The sequence below is a fragment of the Dermochelys coriacea genome, chromosome 25 (assembly GCF_009764565.3).
Source record: "Dermochelys coriacea isolate rDerCor1 chromosome 25, rDerCor1.pri.v4, whole genome shotgun sequence".
NCBI lineage: Eukaryota > Metazoa > Chordata > Testudines > Dermochelyidae > Dermochelys > Dermochelys coriacea.
This window is the reverse complement of record NC_050092.1, coordinates 16,237,900-16,258,641: the sequence shown is the minus strand read 5'-3', so window position 1 is coordinate 16,258,641 and position 20,742 is coordinate 16,237,900. Positions and strand designations below refer to the sequence as shown.

General features: G+C 39.4%; 1 protein-coding gene across 1 annotated transcript in view; it reads right to left on the bottom strand.

Annotated features, from left to right (window-relative positions):
* The window catches only part of EPS15L1 (epidermal growth factor receptor pathway substrate 15 like 1), an 86,799-nt gene that overhangs the window by 45,180 nt on the left and 20,877 nt on the right, over nt 1–20,742 (bottom strand). Inside the window, 8 exon segments of the mRNA XM_038384494.2 lie at nt 373–537; nt 930–1,013; nt 1,015–1,128; nt 10,929–11,090; nt 11,743–11,815; nt 12,558–12,643; nt 17,720–17,876; nt 19,967–20,124. Of these exon segments, the coding sequence (XP_038240422.1) occupies nt 373–537; nt 930–1,013; nt 1,015–1,128; nt 10,929–11,090; nt 11,743–11,815; nt 12,558–12,643; nt 17,720–17,876; nt 19,967–20,124 (999 nt within the window).

Genomic DNA, 20,742 nt, shown 5'->3' with positions numbered 1-20,742 from the left:
ATTTCTTTGGCCAGTATTGCTTATTTAATTTGAAGAACTGCTATAAGCTATACCAACAAAAGGACCTCTTTTGCATGGAATAAGCTGCATCTCTGGTAGGAGAGTTGATAGCATAGCTATTCCAGCAGACTATTTCTAGCATAGATAAAGACGTAAGAATTAATCGTCACGAGAACTAAAATGCTCTAAGCCTGGTGGATGGCGGCTGCCATCTTGCAGAGCTTACAGTGCCTGTTAAGGTCACACGGTCAAGTAAATAAAAATCTTTTTACAATCTGAGTTTAGGTGCAAGTTACAAATCTAATGATTGTAAAATGTATTTTACACTGCATTGAACCATAAATCCACTTGTTATTTTTATTCAGTCTTTACCATAGCTCCAAAATTTCCTCTTTCTTTCTGTGCAATTCCTTCACTTATGTCCGCTAAATTCGTCATACTACCACCATGAATCCCATTCAGAGCGTCATTATTTTGTTCAATACTTTTACTGATTTCCTGTTGACTCTCTTGAAGTTGAGAAAGTTTACTTCTTGCCTAAATAATGAAAAATATTTCAGTATCATGCAGGATTAGACATACACTCATATGAGCAAGCAACTAGGATACTCTTTGAGAATGAAAACTAGTACTCATTGACAAATCTGAACATTGCATTCTCTCTGGAATTTGGTTACTGCAGGGCTCCAGAGATATGGGAGTAATTCTGCGTGAGGTTAAAAACAATTGTCAAATTGTTACAGAATTGTCCCGACTATATTTTTTACATGAACTGGCAATCAAAGTATTAGTCTACAGTCACAAAAGCCTATGCAATTATAGCAGTCTATTTTTCTTCTGCAGGATTCACTTGGTAGGGCAGTATTATCCCTTCCTAAACTCCTGGGCTTAAAGGAGGGAGAAAGATGTGTATAAGACTACAACCATACCTGATTAATTTCTTCTTGTGTTGATTTTAAAGATTAATTATTGTTTCAAGTTGCACTTTTTCCTGCTTGGATACTCTGTTCTAGACTGAGTCTCTTCTTGCTGGAGACGATTCAGCTCTGCTTGTTGCTTTATTCAGATCATCTTCCTTGATTTTAAATCGGATTCTGGAGACTGAATCTCCATTTTCAATGATGAAATCTGAAAAAAATTGCCATGCAGTGCCACTTCAGAGTGAAATAGAAAGTAAAGTAACATTATTATTTGTGATTAATTCATATTTCATTATATTCAAATATTAAAGATAGTTAAGTTCCAGGCAGATGCGAAGAGTAACAAAAGGATCTCTCAAAAACTCGGTGACTGGGCAACCAAATGCAGATGAAATTCAATGTTGATAAATGCAATAATGTACATTGGAAAACATAATTCCAACTATACATATAAAATGATGGGGTCTAAATTAGCTGTTACCACTCTTGGAGTCATTGTGATAGTTCTCTGAAAACATCCACCTCACTGTGCAGTGGCAGCAAAAAAAAAAAAGCGAACAGAATATTGGGAAATCATAAGAAGGGATAAATAAGACAGAAAATCTCATAGTGCCTCTATATAAATCCATGTATGCCCATATCTTGATACTGTGTGCAGATGTGGTTGCCCCATCCAAAAAAAAAATATTGGAATTGGCAAAGGTTCAGAAAAAGGCTAACAAAAACGATGAGGATATGGAACGCTGCCATATGAGGAAAGATTAATAAAACTGGGACTTTTCAGCTTGGAAAAAAGACGAATAAGAGGGGATATGATAGAGGTCTATAAAATCATGACTGGTGGGAGAAAATAATAAGAAAAGTTTATTTTACTGCCTTCTCATAATACAAGAGCTGGGTCACCAAATGAAATTAATAGGCAGCAGGTTTAAAACAAACAACAACGCACAGTCAACCTGTGGAACTCTTTTCCATAGGATGTTGTGAAGGTCAATACTGTAACAGGGTTAAAAAAAGAACTAGATAAATTCATGGAGGATAGGTCCATCAATGGCTATTAGCCAGGATGGGCAGGGATGGTGTCGCTAGTCTCTGTTGCTAGAAGCTAGGAATGGGCGACAAGGAATGGATCACTTATTACCTGTTCTGTTCATTCCTTCTGGGGCACCTAGCACTGGCCACTGTCATTATGCAAGGCACTGAATTTAGCCATATGGAGTGAAAATCTATCAACTTCATGAAAAAAACTCATACAGATACAGAAAGACATCATCTTCCTTTCCAAATGCAAACAGATGGACATCATACCAAAAGGACTGAAGGTAAAAAATCCATTACAATCTACATACCACACAGACTATGCTCACATCTTGTGCCAAATACTCTCTAAGAACTGCGGAACCACTGATCAACAGCATCTACAGCAAACATGGAAGATTAAGAATGAGCTCTTCCAAACTGATACTTTCCTAAAAAACCAATCTTCCACACAAACTTCTTCATGCCTGGACTTTACAAAACGAGACGAACCATTACAAAACCCACTTGCTCTCTACAAACGAAAAAGGACACTAAACTATCTAAACTACTACATGCCACAAGGGGCCACAACAGTGATTCCCTTAACCCACCAGCACTATTGTTAATCTATCCAACTATACTCTTAGCCCAGCAGAATAATCTGTCCTATCTGGGGCCTCTTCTTCTGCTCCTCCACCCCCCAAACATGATACAGTTCTGTGGTGACCTAGAATCCTATTTTCAACCTCTCTGACTCAAGGAATATTTCCAACACACCTCTGACCACATACTAACCCCAGAGACCTTCCTACTAAGACTACAAAAAGAAGGATTCCGGGTGGACCTCCTCCTGAAGGTCGAAAAAAACAGACTGGACTTCTACATAGAGAGCTTCCGCCGACGTGCACGGGCTGAAATTCTGGAAAAGCAGCATCACTTGCCCCATAACCTCAGCCGTGCAGAACACAATGCCATCCACAGCCTCAGAAACAACTCTGACATCATAATCAAAAAGGCTGACAAAGGAGGTGCTGTCGTCATCATGAATAGGTCGGAATATGAACAAGAGGCTGCTAGGCAGCTCTCCAACACCACTTTCTACAAGCTATTACCCTCTGATCCCACTGAGGGTTACCAAAAGAAACTACACCATTTGCTCAAGAAACTCCCTGAAAAAGCACAAGAACAAATCCGCACAGACACTCCCCTGGACCCCCGACCAGGGTATTCTATCTGCTACCCAAGATCCATAACCTGGAAATCCTGGACGCCCATCATCTCAGGCATTGGCACTCTGACAGCAGGATAATCTGGCTATGTAGACTCCCTCCTCAGGCCCTACGCTACTGGCACTCCCAGCTATCTTCAAGACACCACTGACTTCCTGAGGAAACTACAATCCTCGGTCATCTTCCTGAAAACACCATCCTAGCCACTATGGATGTAGAAGCCCTCTCCACCAACATTCCACACAAAGATGGACCTACAAGCCATCAGGAACCAGTATCCCCAATAATGTCACGGCAAACCTAGTGGCTGAAATTTGTTGACTTTGTCCTCCCCTAAACTATTCCACATTTAGGGACAATGTATACCTTCAAATCAGTGACACTGCTATGGGTACTCGCATGGGCCCACAGGATGCCAACATTTTATAGCAATGTAGAACAACGCTTCCTCAGCTCTCGTCTCCTAATGCCCCTATTCTATTTGTGCTACATTGATGATATCTTCATCATCTGGACCCTGGAAAAGAAGCCCTTGAGGAATTCCACCATGCTTTCAACAATTTCCATCCCACCATCAACCTCAGCCTGGACCAGTCCACACAAGAGATCCACTTCCTGGACACTACGGTGCTAATAAGGGATGGTCACAAACACCAACCTATACCGGAAACCTACTGACTGCTATACCTACTTACATGCCTCCAGCTTTCATCCAGACCACACCACACAATCCATTGTCTACAGCCAAGCTCTACGATACAAACGCATTTGCTCCAACCCCTCAGACAGAGACAAACACCTACAAGATCTCTATCAAGTATTCTTACAACTACATAACCCACTGCTGAAGAGAAGAAACAGATTGACAGAGCCAGAAGAGTACCCAGAAGTCACCTACTACAGGACAGGCCCAACAAAGAAATAACAGAACGCCACTAGCCATCACCTTCAGCCCCCCAACTAAAACCTCTCCAACGCATCATCAAGGATCTACAACCTATCCTGAAGGATGACCCATCACTCTCACAGATCTTGGGAGACAGGCCAGTCCTTGCTTACAGACAGCCCTCCATCCTGAAGCAAATACTCACCAGCAATCACACACCACACAACAGAACCACTAACCCAGGAACCTATCCTTGCAACAAAGCCCGTTGCCAACTGTGTCCACATATCTATTCAGGGGACATCATCATAGGACCTAATCACATCAGCCACACTATCAGAGGCTCGTTCACCTGCGCATCTACCAATGTGATATATGCCATCATGTGCCAGCAATGCCCCTCTGCCATGTACACTGGTCAAACTGGACAGTCTCTACGTAAAAGAATAAATCGACAGAAATCAGATGTCAAGAATTATAACATTCAAAAACTAGTCGGAGAACACTTCAATCTCTTTGGTCACTCGATTACAGACCTAAAAGTTGCAATTCTTCAACAAAAAAACTTCAAAACCAGACTCCAACGAGAGACTGCTGAATTGGAATTAATTTGCAAACTGGATACAATTAACTTAGGTTTGAATAAAGACTGGGAGTGGATGGGTCATTATACAAAATAAAACTATTTCCCCATGTTTATTTCCCACCCCTTACTGATCCTCACACGTTCTTGTCAACTGCTGGAAATGGCCCACCTTGATCATCACTACAAAAAGGTTTTTTTTCTCTCCTGCTGGTAATAGCTACTTTAAGTGATCATTCTCGTTACAGTGTGTATAACACCCATTGTTTCATGTTCTCTATGTATATAAATCTCCCCACTGTATTTTCCACTGAATGGTTCCGATGAAGTGAGCTGTAGCTCACGAAAGCTTATGCTCAAATAAATGTGTTAGTCTCTAAGCTGCCACAAGTACTCCTTTCTTTTTACTCCTTTGCCTGTGACTTGAAAAAAAAAAAATACATTGAGTACATTTATTAAAGTGGTGAGCTTTCAGCAGAACCAAATTTACAAGGGTTATATCAATTTCCTGTTTCCCTATCTACCCATATGACCGGTGTGACAGGATCCTCAGGGTTCATCCTGGAAATGTGGGACTACTGTGCCCCCTTAACTCTTCAGCCTGGGCTGTCTCTCAGAATGCTTTGCTAGTGACAAGCAGCAAACCCCTCTAGGCGCTGTTATTACTCAGCACAACTGCATGTGCAGACCTACACCCAGCTAGATTGCATGAATGTTCTCAGAGCCACTCATGAATCACACAGAATAAGGCACCAGCCAAATCCCCCCACTTTGTACCTAAGGAATATACAGTCTTGCATTGCTCAAGACAATCAGTGAAAGTTTATTAATTGGTTCCCCACTTCAACAATGGAAAGTGGATATACACCAGCCTTTGTAAATCTGAGCAGATTTACCAAACACTTCCGGCAAACTCACTGGTAAAGATTATTAGTAAAACAAGTTTATTGATTACAAAGGGTAGATTTTAAGTGATTATAAGTGAAAAGTCAGAGTTAGTTACCAAAATAAATAAAATACAAGCATGCAGTCTACACTCTCAACCTTATTAGACTGGGCAACATCTAGATTTAAGCTGTTTCTCACCCCACTGGATATTGCAGTTCATAGTGCACAGGTTTTACCTTTGAAACCTGGGCCAGTCTCCTCTGTTTGAGTCTTTAGTCTTCTGAGTGTCCTTGTTGCTTGCGGCATAAGTGGGGGTAGGAGAAAAGGACAAGCATGGGGCCACTGTGTTCTATTTTATACCCTTAGTCCATGTGCTGGAGAACAAAGTCTAGGCATGTTTGGTGGACATTTCTGAGTCCCCAGGCAAGGTTGAGCAATTCCCCGGGGGTGGCCTTATGCAGGTGAGTCGTTAAATTGCAACCCCCTTGATGGACAGTGGCTGTTGATGGTTGTTTGACACCCACCCAGGCATTGGTTACTTTCCTTGCTGTTTTCTACGGAGAACTAATATCTGGCCAATTCCCCAACTTACAGCATGATCATAACCTTTCCCCTGATGTCTTACATGGCGTGCTTTATATGCAATATCACAATTATATATAAATGAGGAATATGGGGGTTACAGGGTGCTTCCCTGTCGTGTAGTGTCACAACCAATCATACTGAGTTTCTATAAAAAGACAACATGTTGACTATACTGAAATAATGTTATAAATGAACAAGCAAACTTAAAACGTTAGTCATTACAATAATGTACCTTAAACATTTTCTGTATTGAAACTTTAAAAGACTCAAAATCAAACTTCTCAGCTTTGAGCCTGGTTCCTCTAAAACTGGCATTTTCACCTCTAACATGAATAATATCTAGTTAGGCAACTTGTAAATGTTGACAGAGTCCACAAGACAAGAGGAATATTATTGCTTATTCCTACTTCCCACTTTTGAATTAACCTTTTCCTGTTTGTCAGGATATTAAAGAAGTTCACTTATCTGTATTTTCATCAGACTAACATAGAACTGAAACACAAATTCTGATGTTTGAAACTACTGACTGCATCAAATAAATACTTCCTGCAATTTTAAGCTACCAGTAAAATAAGTTACCCAACTGAACAAGAGCACCGGAACATTATTATCTTGCTGTATTTCTTTTCTTCTCCATTTATTTATCCATCACAGGTAAAAGAATAACAAAATAGATGTATACGTGCTAACACCTTCCAGCAGCATCCAAGAACAATACAAATGACTAGGCAAAGAGTTAAATAAGCTACTAAAATGGAAATAAAGGTCACAAGTGACTACTAAATAAACTGATGGGAAAGTGATAGGGAGGTGTGCACCATGAATCAGTACATATTTAGGGTTTTGTTTTGTTTTTTAAAACTGTTATCATTAAAAGATCAGCATGTTCACATGTTTACCTAAAGGACCTGAAACTTTAGACATTAATGAGAGTTAATATTCTTTTGGAAGAGTCTCTTCTCCCAGAACATGGAGACAGAGTATGCTGGACTCCTCAGATAGCTAGATACTTGATCCAGATATTTTAAAAAAAAATAATCAATGCAACATTATCAGCCAAAAAGATATTGAATAGGCATATGATGACACTGTCTCAATGGAACAGCCAGACTGTTTTAAGAAGAGATAAAACTAATTTTTTTAAGCAATTCCTACAGTGCACAGAACAAGGTGGTCAACCTTGGATTATCCACTTCTACAGACTGATGTCATCTCTGTGCTGATGACATCCTAATCCGCTTCTCTACCACAATCTATACTCATCACCTGTGCCTTTCTAACATCTCCGCATGCAGATGGACTGTCGCATCTCAAGCTCAACATGGCAAAAACTGATCTTCTTAACTTGTCTGATATTCTTCATTTGTCTACATCTTGGTTACTGCCTTGACTTCTCCTCCTCTTTGGCTTCCTAGCACCTTGTCTCAGCCACTCACCCTCCAGACTATTCAAAATGCTTCTGCTAAAATGTTCGTTCTCCTGATCACAGACTAGATCACTCACCACCTTCAGTCTCTTCAATGACTTCCTCTAGTCTTAGGGCTTGTTTACACAAACATTTAGCTTTCAGCAAGCTGGGGTGTGAATTAATTGTCCATGGGGACCTGTTAGTGCACGATCTCCAACACTGGCTACTGCCAGACACTTCAGAGGAAATGAATAGAACAGGACAATTATAGTGATCCATACTATGTCATCCAGTCCCACCTTCTGGCAGTCAGAGATTTAGGGACACCCAGAGCATGGGGTTTTGTCCCTGACCATTTTGGCTAACCGCCACGGATGGACCTAGCTTCTATGCAGTGATCTAACTTTTTTTTTAACCCAGTTATACTTTTGGCTTTCACAACACCCCCAGCAACAAATTCCACAGGTTGATTGTGTGTTATGTGAAGAAGTACTTCCTTATGTTTGTATTAAACCTGCTGCCTATTAATTTCCTTTGGTGCCCCCTAGTTTTTGTATTATGTGAAGGGGTGAATAATACTTCCTTATTTGCTTTCTCCAAACCATTCATGATTTTAAACACCTCTCTCATATCCTCCTTTCAATCATCTCTTTTTCAAGCTGAACAGTCCCATATGAAGAAAGCTGGAAGCTTCTCCATACCCCTAATCATTTTTGTTTCCTTTCTCTGTACTTTTCCATTTCTAATATATATTTTTTGAGAAGGGGTGACCAGAACTGCACCCACTTTTCAAGATGTGGGCATACCATGGATTTATTAAGTGGCATTATGATATTTTCAGCTTTATTATCTATCCCCTGCCTAATGGTTCCTAACATTCTGTTAGATCTTTAGTCTGTTGCTGGACATTGAGTAGATCCACAATGAGTCCAAGATCTCTTTCTTGAGTGGTAACAGCTAATTTAGAACCCATCATTTGGAATGTATAGTTTGGATTATGTTTCCCGATGTGCATTTCTTTGCATTTATCTAAGTTGAATTTCCTCTGCCATTTTCTTGCCCAGTCACCCAGTTTAGAGAGATCCCTTTGTCATTCTTTGCAGTCATCTTTGGGCATAACTATCTTGAGTAATTTTGTATCATCTGCAAACTTTGTGAATTCACTGTTTACCCCCTTTTTCCAGATCATTTATGAATATGTGGAACAGCACCTGTCCCAGTACAGATCCCTTCCTTCCCTTTGTTTCCTTCCTATCTTTTAATCAGTTAGTGATCATAAAAGGGCCTTTCCTCTTATTCCAGGATTGCTTACTTTGCTTAAGAGCCTGCAGTGAGGGACCTTGTCAAAGGCTTTCTGAAAATCCAAGCACACTATATCCACTGGATCACCCTTATCCATATGCTTGTTGACACTGTGATGCTGACAGATCAGCTCAAATCAAAACGAGGATAATTGTGTGTGGATATCAAAAAAAAGTTAATGTTATTGTCTTCACATATTTGTAACCTGTAGTTTAGTATCACATTACATTAAACATACCTCATATTTAATTAACTTTAGATCAAAAAAGTGTATGTTTGTGAGAATTTACTTGATGTGTAAACTGCATGAAAACTAATGAAAGATTGTTTGGATTGTTATAGCTAAATGCACTATGCATATCTTTGTAATTGGATTGCCCATCAAACCGGACTGGCACCTTGGAACTGTAAATGAAGAAGCTTCAAAGCATGGGTCATTGTGTTCAACAATGGGAAATCCACAGACTCAGTCTGCATTTAGTCAACAAAGAAAAAGCCTATGCTGTGGTGGAGACACTTTCCAGATTCCTTTCTGGGGAAAACAGCTATAAGAATGGATTCAGGGAATAATCAGGTATCTCTGGACTGCTTTGGATTCTAACAGTGTGGAATGGTGAATAAGAGGACAGACATCTCCAGAATTCCACTTGGTATGCCTGAGGAACTTTTAGAAATCTAGCAGATTACAACAACTCTGTTAACATTTTGGATTTACAAACTTGGACTCACCTGTTAATGTACTTTACCTGCTTAACCTCTCAATAACTCTCATCCCTTTTTCTTAGCTAATAAACCTTTAGTTAGTTTACTAGAGAAATTGACTTCAGCTTTGTTTTTGGTCAGATCCAGAGTACCAATTTGATCTGAAGTAAGTGACCAATTCTTTTGGATTAGGAGTAACCTAATCTGATGTGGTTTTTGGTTTTAATAACCTTCCATCACAAAGTGCAGTTTGTCTGGATGGCAAGATTGGCAGGAGAGCCTATGGGGACTGTCTGTGACTCCATGGTAAGACTAATATAGTGATCAGGAGTTCACGTTTGTTACTGACGTGGTGAAATCTAATTATAGAATATTCCACCAGTTTGAGGTGTCTGCCCTGTTTTCTGACAGTCTGTCCTGAGTTCGGCACTCACAGTGGTAAGCCATTTAAGACAGCATGACAGATGCCCTCAGAGAATTCTAATAGATTGATGAGGCATGACACTTCCCCAACATACTGCATTCATCTACCTGTCTGAGAATACTGGTTTTTTTACAATAGTTACAACCAATTTGCTTGGTACTGAAGTTAGGCTTACCAGCCTGTACTTGCCAGGATTGCCTCTGAAGCCTTTTTAAAAAATAGGCGGTATATTAATTACCTCCAGTCATCTGGTCTAAAAGCTGATTTAAGCAATAGGCTACATACCACAGTCAGTAGTTCTGCAATTTCATGTTTGAGTTCCTTTAGAACTCCTTTAGGGCCTGGCAACTTATTTCCATTTATCAATTTAATTTAATCAAAGCCACCTCTACTGACACCTCAATCTGGGACAGTTCCTCAGATGGGTCACCTAAAAAGAATGGTTCAGGTATGGGAATCTCCCTCACATCCTCTGCAGTGAAGACGGATGCAAAGAACTCAATTAACGTCTCTCATTCCCTTAAACTCCCCCTCCCTTTGCTCCACCCTACCCTTTCTCCTAATTCCGCCCTCTGAACCACCTTCCTCTTGCCTCTTAACTTTTTGTATCTTCTTCCATGCTGTTCCCCCATGTTGGAACTCCAACCCCACACACCTCTTTCATGCACCAAAAAAGTAACTTCTCTTTACTGTATCTCTCCTCAAAACATATTTCTCTCCTGAAACACCAGTATGATAATCTTTCATAAACATTGCCACTACCTGCATCACTGCCCAATGACAGTAGTTCCTGTGGAGCGGGACCATGTTTTTCATGTATTGTATGGTACTCAAATATTAATGACTATTAGAAAAGCTATTCAAGTTAATAAAGCCCTTTTCTGAACCTGCATATATTTGTATGGTATAGGTGATTAAGAGCATAATCCCCAATAAAAGATGCAATATGCATGATCACCTCCAGAATTAATACACACTCACCATCTGTGTTTCTTCCTGGCATTTCTGCCTCACATCATTTAGCATATCTTTCAGTTTGGCTTTCTGCTGGTCCATTTCATCTAGACGGTCTTGAGCATCTTGTTTCTGAGCTTCCAGTTCTTGCAAGTTACTTGTTTCTCTGTCTAAATCATTTTGCAGTTCCTGAAAAAAGATCCATAACATTATAGACTACACTTAACTGATGTCCTGTGACAAGCGGTTAAGCTTAAAGAGACATACTGAAGTAGGCAAACCCCAAGTCAACCTGCCTGTGTTGCCTATAGCATTTCCCCCACTCAAAGGTTTCAGTGCTTTTTGTAAACAGATCAAAAAAACCCCAAACCTGCCAGCACTTCAGCACTCAGGAGTAATCTACTATAACAAATCAAAGTCCAGGCAATGGGGGAAGAGTCTCAGAAGACAAGAATTTCAGCTATTCTAAGCCTATTATATATCATTTTGAGAACATGAATTTCAGTATTTAGATGGATACCTTCACAATGTTGTTTAAACTGTATTAATGAAGCATTAACATAGAGAAACAGTTTCTATTATAGTCTATACTATCTTCATTTTACACTAACCAGAATCAAAACAAAATATTTTCTACAGTGCACAGAAAAATGAAATCATTGCTACAAGTTATTCCCCAAGTGTCAGAATAAACATTACCGAGATGAATTCATAAAGGAAGTAGTGAGGGGGGGAGGAAGAGAGGGAGAACAAAAAACAAACAAACAACTGTTCAAAACATGGATGGTGCATCCTGCAGAATTTTAAAGAAATGTCATTAATAATAATCCAGAGTTTTTACCTGAACTTCATTGGTTTTCTGTCTAATTGATTCTTCCTTTTCTCTAATGTCCTGCTCTAGTGAATACTTTTCCCTGTAGGGAAAACATTCACATGACTGATACAATTAAAATAAGACAGTATTTTACAAAAAATCAATTAAATGTTCTTTTGTAAACAATGCAAGAAGAAAAAGCAATCCTACATTCTTTCAAGAAGTAATTAAGAAATATTCTTTTTCATATTGAAAGACTGATTTGCCCCACAATCAGTCTTCTCACCTAGACTCCAAGTAAACTTTCTAGGCACTGCTCCTGCTCTCAGTGTAATCAGTGGGAGTTATCATTAATGTCAATGACAGCCAGATAAGGCTCCTGAACTGTTACGTTCAAGAGACAATATAGGACCAATGGAAGTAATAATCACCAGTACCAAAAGGGAAGTAATACTGAAACTGTTCTACTAATCAGGGATTCAATGGTTCCATTTAAATGAAAAGGAAGGTTTTAGTTTGTGCAAAATTTACTTTACTTACCTCAGAGTGACATATCAGAATGAACTACTCTGTCTATAAATAAAAAAATTCAGTGAACAATTGGGTTCAGCTATATAAAACGTGATGGGATCCTATTTTTGATTGTACCAGATATACACACACACACGCACTTTTTTTAAAAAACAAGAATCTATGGAACCAATAAATGTAAGGTTTCCTCTTTTTTGGAGGGCGCAGCGGTTAGAAACTCTTATGAAATTTGTTAAGAGCCATCATTAGTGAGGAAAATCCTCCATTTCCCAGGTTCAGAATACTAAACTTTAACAGTCCACTATATTTACCTCTGCAGATGTGCAATCTCTTGACTAATATCATCGAGTTCTTTCACCCCTGTAAATTCTCCTGATCCAACAGAACTTGAACTATCCTGTAAGAAATCAAAATATTCCATTATAAAGGAAGCCAAATTAAGAACAGGAATGCATTCTGGGCAAAGATTGAGGACACAGGATCCACCCCTCACTTTACACTTCTCTACACCTTCTATCAGAGAACACAAAGTATTTTGCAACAACAAATGAGCAAGCCTCACAATTCTCTGTGGGGTAGAAGAGTATCATTTATCCCCTTTAGCAGATGAGTTAACTGAGGCACAGAGAAGTTAAGGGACTTGCTCAAGACATAGGATTAAAACTCATGGGTGAAACCCTGGTCCCACTGAAGTCAACAGGAGTTTTTGTGTTGATTTCAGTGTGGCCAAGATTGTAGAAGTTACAGTGTCAGGTATTCATCACCAAACACAGAGTATATTGGAAGTTAAGGGGCCAGATTCAAAAGTTCTCTCTCACTTCTTAAGCAAGGAAATGCTCATTAAATGTTCACTGAGGAAGGACCTCAAGATTTGGCCTTAAGTGGAATTAAAATCAGCATTTCTATTCCTCTGAAAAGTGACAGTATTTGAGAGAGAACTGTAAACCGAATCCTCTCAGCTTTCATTGTCTGTTTGACAATCAGGACATCTACAGTATTTAACTATATTTTTAAACAATACACTGCAAAAGGCTTCTAACGATTATGATGAGAAAAATGGGCTTTTTTTCTTTTTAAACACAAAATGTGATTTTTTTTTTTTTTTTTTTAGCAGAAATTAGCAACTCAGAATGAAGGAATAGGTGACCTGAGTTCCCAACTTACATGATTTAACATCTTAAGACCCTACTTTGGGAAGATGAGGGATCCTTTGGCATGTATGTTTAGTTGGGGTCAGGTGAGCGTAAGGAAAACCTAGATACTAATTCTTAGAGTTACTAGACAACAGTTCCCTGTTCTCTAACACTACTCATATTTTCTAAGTACAAATATGCACGGAGACTGCCACTTTACAGCACTGAAACTTGCATTGCTCAGCAGTTTTTTCACACCCCTGAGCGAAGAAAGTTTCAGCACTGTAAGTGGCCATGTAGAGACAAGGCCTTAGACAAATACAGCTCACTAATCAACATGAACAAAAAGTTAATACACTACACTCAGATAAGGTGCAGTTTTTTTCATGCTACATTTAACTACAAACATAGCAAATCAAAAATATGAAGCAATGAATTAAAGAATGAGTGGGAAATTTTAAGATTCTTGCACCAGGGTATATTTATTGGCAGCAATTTAATGTAAATTACGGACCTAGTAATTTAATATGCCAACATTGAGCTACCTGTCAAAACAAGTGCTTGAAAAATTAATGGATCTCAGATTGCTGAAGGAGCTCATACCACTGGGTAAACAGCCAGAAGTGGCAGGTTCAGATTGTAATGACATCATCACACTGTTAGGTGTCATAGGGCACTAGTGCTGAAGAGATGGGGAAAGAGACAGAAATAAAGAACTCAAAGTTACAACTGGACTACACAAACAAATTTGCATTCTTTGGGAGTGTTGAATTACTCACACGACGCATTTCTGTTAGCGCTGAGATCTCAGTTCCTACAGGGGTCAAGTAACCTGACAGAGTCTACAGAAGAAGGATATAGGAGAAATAGAAGAGCTTCAGAGAATGGAAACAAAAATGGTCACAGGCCTGGAAAGATTTCCATTTGGGGAGAGAATGAAAAGATTAAGACTATTTCATTTACAGAAAAAATTATAAGTGGTGACATGACAAATGCATTGTATGCATTGGACGAGGGCAATGTGAGTGTCAAGGAGGCCCATAGATGAAAGGTGAAATACATTTGAAACAGATAAAAGGAAATTTTCCCCCTACAATTCCGGAAACACACAATGCTTTGACCACCTGTAGAATTCACTGCTACAAGCTATTGAGATAAAAAGCATAGTGGGATTTAGAAAATAATTAGACATTTATGTGAATAATGCAGAGTATTATTAATACAGCTCATTCCACTAATATTTAAAAGGCATAAGGGTTACCCACATGCTTCAGGGAATAAGCCATTAATTGCCAGGAATTAGGAAATCATTTCTCCCATTACCAGGATTTTGTACTTTCAAGAAAAGCATCTAGTACTGCCACATTCAGAGACAGGACACCAGACTAACTCAATCATTGATCTGATCTGCTTTGGCAATTCCTATGTTATTTTCATTGTCTTGCACAGGTCCATCTATTTCATATTGGTTCTAATGTCAACTTCTCAAATTCCCTTATTTTCTTTACTGGTCTTCTAATTTCTTAAGACAGGATTTAACATTTTTCTGGTTTCTTCATCCCAGCTGTTTCTCTGACAGTTTTCTGTTCATCTTGTAGGACTTCTTCCTTTGTGGCATCTGTGTAAAATTCTTAATCTCAGATTTCATTCAGAGCTATAATTCATGTTTCGATTATTAGCTCTACAAGACCTTCAAATTCAGTATTCACTCCTCCTTTGCTGAGTTTTTCCCTTTCTGTCTCAATGCTCAGCACGGCCACTTCCTACATTTCAGGTCAACTCATTAGGAAGTCCATTTCATTCAAACCAGTTAAAAAAGGGAAAGGGTTTCAAATAAATATAAAAATAAATATTTAAACAAGAAAGCTTAACTATTATGCTGTAAGATGAGCATGCAGACAGAAAAATATACCCTATTTCAGAGCTCTTCTGTTTAGCTGTACTATAATGCAAAAAAGTGAGCTGCCATCTGTTTATTTGATGCCTAGTCATCATTTATGATTTCCTAAAGATGCGTGTCACCTGACACCTTGTCCTCCTATAGTGTCTGCGATGCTGACCTCTCCTCATACATCAAGAAAAGTCCAGAGAAGTAGGAGGAGGATCTATTTTGGGATCCTTCTCTCATTTCCCATTTTTTGTAGGACTCCCAGAAGCAATGTTCACTGTGCTTTTTTTTTTTTTTTCCCCCCCTAAACTAAGCAAGCTACCACCTTCATGAAGCACTGTATTTTTGGCCTTGGGCAAACTTATACTTTTTTTATTTTTAAAGTGAGTAGCGTGTATGAGGGGGGAGGGGAATTGTGTGTGTGTGTATATGTATGTAAACGTGTGTTGGGGAGTGAAAGGTGTTCAGGGGGGGCTACTCCTTGGTGGTTCATCCCCAGTAGCACCCACTAGTAGTTCCTGTACGTGGATTCACTCTGAAGCAGCCTTAGGAGCCTGGTCAGGCATGTGGGGTGGGCAGGAAGTGATGTCAGACACACCTCCCCTGGGTTGGTGGTTTCAGACACCCCCTCCCCCTCCCTCATCCTTGGGCACTCGCATAAAAGGGCCCAGTCTGCAGCTCCCTCCTCTGCTGCCTTTCAGCAGCAGGAATGACTGCATTCCTGGAAACCAACTGCCAGGCAAGGTGTGTGTGTGTGTGTGTATGTGCGTGCGCATGCGTGCTCTGACCATGTCAGACCACAGCTCCAGAACCTACACTGACCTGGGCTGGCGCTGCAGAGCCTGGCCAGGCCCCTCACCTGAGCTCATATGTAATGGGTGTCCTGAAGCGTGCCCCAAAGACCTGAAGGGCTTCCACTCCCCTTGTAGGGAATAAATAGGACTGTATGCACCTCATCATCAAAACGGGGGTAATGAGCAAAGTGGGTTCTTAAAGGGCCGCACCACATCCCTGCTGAAGCTGCACACAGGAGACGTGAGCAGCATGGCTGCACAGCTTACATAGAGAACATTGCCACAAGGTTCTGTCCTTGCCTCACTCTTTCTCGCCCTTTATTCCCTACTTCTGAGTGACCTCATCCACTCACATGGATTTCATAGACATTCATTTCAATTACAGTACAACCCCTATTTTACAAACTAACTGTGGATTGAGGAATTCATAATACTGAAAAATTCATAAAATTTAACATCTGATAATTACAGTAGATATGGTGCACAAGTACACTATGATACAGTGCATTGCCTTCTTTTTATCTTTCAAACCATAGCGAAGTGATTTCCAGTGCACTGAAGGCACTGGAATGTGAAGGGCTGTCAACTTGTTCTTCATTGACATTCATTTACATTATGTGGGATTTTTTTTCCCCTCTCTAGGGAAAAATGGTTTGTATCACTGGTGCTGGTATGATTAGTGTTTATAAAATTGAAGTTCTACTGTACCGTCTTTTCGCCAGTCACTCCCCTCCCCTCCACTTGTTTATTTTTTCCACCCATTGCCTCTCATTGTATGCTAAGATTGTAAACTCTTTTGGGAAGGGACTCTCTTTATATTGTGTGTGTACTGTGCCTAGCAAAACTGGGCCAAGGTCCCTGGCTGGCGCTTGAAGGTGCTACTGCAACACAAATAATAAATAAATCTACCTCCACTTCACACTCGCCTTCCTCCAATCCCATCTCTCAGTCTCTTTCTATCTCATGACACTGCCAGATGTCTCACTGTTAAATTTTATGTGGCCAAAATTGAATTTGTTTTCACTCCAAAGCACTTCCCCCAGTCCTCTGTTCTCTCTCATTGTTTGACAATACCTCTATCATTCCTGTGCTCAGGCTCGCAACCTGGTAGATATCTTTAACTTCTCCTCTTTCTCTGAGTCTGCAAAATCTAGGCTGTGTCCAAATCATGCCACTTCTTCCTCCACAATATCTACAAGATATACTCTTTCCTCTCTGTCCTGACAGAAAAACCTTTGCCCTTGTCTATTTGCTTGACTGTGTCTTTCATTTTGCTCCCACTCCCTCTACCCTTCTTTCTATCACCACCACTTTTGTGATGAAAGATATATTTTTTAATACAAATTTTAAACTGGAATTTTTCCAGGCACCAGGTAGGATTCCCTCTGGTAATTGTGAAATTGGCCTCATATTTTTGAAAGCTACCAAGGTAACGGACAACTCATTTAATATGAATTTTTGCAATTTATGAAGCATTTTTTGAAATCTGGAACTCAGTTATAAACAGAAGATAGACAAACATTCTTGCAAGTTAAAGATTCAACAATTCAATGTGTTACAAAATATAAATAAAAAATTAACAGCTCTCAAAGCTAGTTACTTTCAAAGCACATATTGGTCCAGTAGAGCAATATATTTATTAATAACCAATTACTTACTTGTATGGGAGTATTCCTCTCTGCAGGAGGGATCATATCTGGGGACAACACCTGTGGAGGATCAATCCCTTTACTGACCTTCTGTTGAATGAAATACATGGCTAGTGCAAACTGATCTTTGCTTAGCTTTCCCATCTGTCTTGTGTCTGCCAATGCCCTGTTAGAAATTGGTTATTCTTATCATAAGTCAAAATGTGTTATAAACCAAACAACTATTATTAATACAATGAAATCTGAGATGCATATAATTTTATTGTTTCGGCCTCATCAGAGCCCATTTCCTCAGTAGAAAAGTTCTACACACTGAGCTATGAATGTTTTATTAGATGCACTTAGCTGAATGAAACATCGTTTTCTTGGAAAAAATGCATTTGACTTTTTAGCCAGTTGAGTGATAGGACTGCTAAAATGTTCCCCATTCATGGAATAGCTTATATAATACGAGTACTGATTTCACTTATGCCACCATTACAGAGACTTGATAAGGAGGGTTATGTTTTCAAAGTTTCATAGATCTCTCTGAATGCCTTCCAAGTAGAATCATAGTATCATAGAAATGTAGGACTGGAAGGGAACTTCATAGGTCACCTAGTCCAGGCAGGACTAAGTATTATCTAGATCATCCCTGATAGGTGTTTGTCTAACCAGTTCTTCAAAACCTCCAATAACAGAGAGTCCATAACCTCACTGGACAATTTGCTCCAGTGCTTAACTACCCTTACAGTTAGGAAGTTTTTCCTAATGTCTAGCCTAAATCTCTTTTGCTGCAATTTAAGTCCATTGCTTCTTGTCCTGTCCTCAGTGGTTAAGAACAATTTATCACCCTCCTCTTATAACAACCTTTTATACGTGAAGACTTATGTCATAAGAACATAAGAATGGCCATACTGGGTCAGACCAAAGGTCCATCCAACCCAGTATCCTGTCTACCGACAGAGGCCAATGCCAGGTGCCCCAAAGGGAGTGAACCTAACAGGTAATGATCAAGTAATCTCTCTCCTGCCATCCATCTCCACCCTCTGACAAACAGGCTAGGGATACCATTCCTTACTCATCCTGGCTAATAGCCATGGATGTCCTTCCTCAATCTTCTCTTCTCCAGACTAAAGAAACTCAATTTTATAAATCTTTTCTCGTACATCATGTTTTCTAAACCTTTAATAATTTTTGTTGCTCTCCTCAGGACTTTCTCCAATCTGCCCACATCCTTCCCAAAGTGTGGCTTTTAGAACTGGACACAATACTCCAGTTTCAGAGTAGCAGCCATGTTAGTCTGTATTCGCAAAAAGACTCCAGTTGAAGCCTTATCAATGCTAATAAGCATTGAAGAATTACTGCTCATGTCTTGCTTATATCACTCCTACTAATACATCTCAGAAGGACTTTTGCTTTTTTTGCAACAGTATTTCATTGTTGACTCATATTAGTTTGTGACCCACTATAACCCCACATTTTTTTCTGCAGTACTCCTTCCTAGCCAGTCATTTTCCATTTTGTTTGTTCAGTTGATTATTACTTCCTAAGTGTAGTAGTTTGCATTTCTCCTTATTGAATTTCATCCTATTTAATTCAAACCATTTCTCCAGTTTGTTAAAATAATTTTTAATTCTAATCCTGTCCTCCAAAGCATTTGGAACCCCTCCCAGCTTGGTATCATTCACAAATTTAACAAGTGTACTCTCTTTGCCATTATTCAAATCCTTTATGAAGATATTGAATAGAACTGAATACAGAACAGATCCCTCTGGGACCCCACTCAGTATGCTCTTCCAGCTTGATTGTGAACAATTGATAACTACTCTTAGTATGGTTTTCCAGCCACTTGTGTGCACCCACCTTATAATAGGTTCATGCAAGCCACATTTATCTAGTTTGTTTATGAGACGGTTATGTGAGATAGTATTAAAAGCCTTACTAAAGTCAAGATATATCACATTTGATTCCACCCATCCATAAGGCTTGTTATCCCATCAAATAAGCAGCTTTAATCTGAATATGAGAGGAAGGGAAGAAAATTGATTTGGTTGTTCTCCTTGAGAGAATTTATCCTTACTTATAAATGTATGAAATGTTGTTGAGATAGTATGGTAAAAGAAGCCCTACAGCTATGAAGAAGAATAGCAGTGGCAGTCAACAAGGGGATTGTTAGTATCACATTTCTGGATGAAAAATGCTATTTCCTAGAGCCAACTAGCTAAAAAAAATCAAATGAAAGCAAAATCAAAACAACTAATGATGAATTCTTACCATATATGTGCTAGAAGATTCTGAGACAACCCTGAGTGTATAAATATATCCTTCACTTCTTGTCCGCTCACATAGCCATCCATGTCCATATCAGTTTTTAAGAAAATTTCATCGTATCGCACCTTATCAGACAGTGGTACCACCCAATTCACAGATGGCTAAAAAACAAAAAGGTTTTGTTACTTTAGCCAAAACCAAACACAACCTTTATTAATATACTGAGGGCTCACCTGTGCATAATGCTGAGTACCCTCAATGCCCACAGAAACTGAGGGGTGCACAATATATTGTAGGATCAAGCTTATAATCAGTCCACTGACATTTCCCTTCACTTCAGTAACGTATCAAGATTAATATTGTATGTGACCATCTCACGAATACTGAGAAACAGAATGTTCATAAACTGGGTACATTCTTCCTACTTATATATACACACTTACTAACACCCCAGACAGGTGTGCTTATTGACAGTACTCTTCATTGTAACTCAGGAGATCCATACTGGAGTCCTGGGCGCACATTCATCCCTACACTGCTGCTAGGGCTGATGCAGGGACAAGCTCCCACTTTTGTGAGCCCAACCTACTGATCATGCCAGTAAGATTCATACTGAAAGAGAATTCACCCTTTAACATTCAGCTCTCCCCACATCCTGTGACATCATTTGTTTTCAAAACATAAAATACTTTCTCTCAAAAAAGTGTTTTCCTTGGAAAGAAAAGTGATCCAGCAAAAAGTCATTTCACTGTTTTGCACAGTTCATCGCAAAGGATATA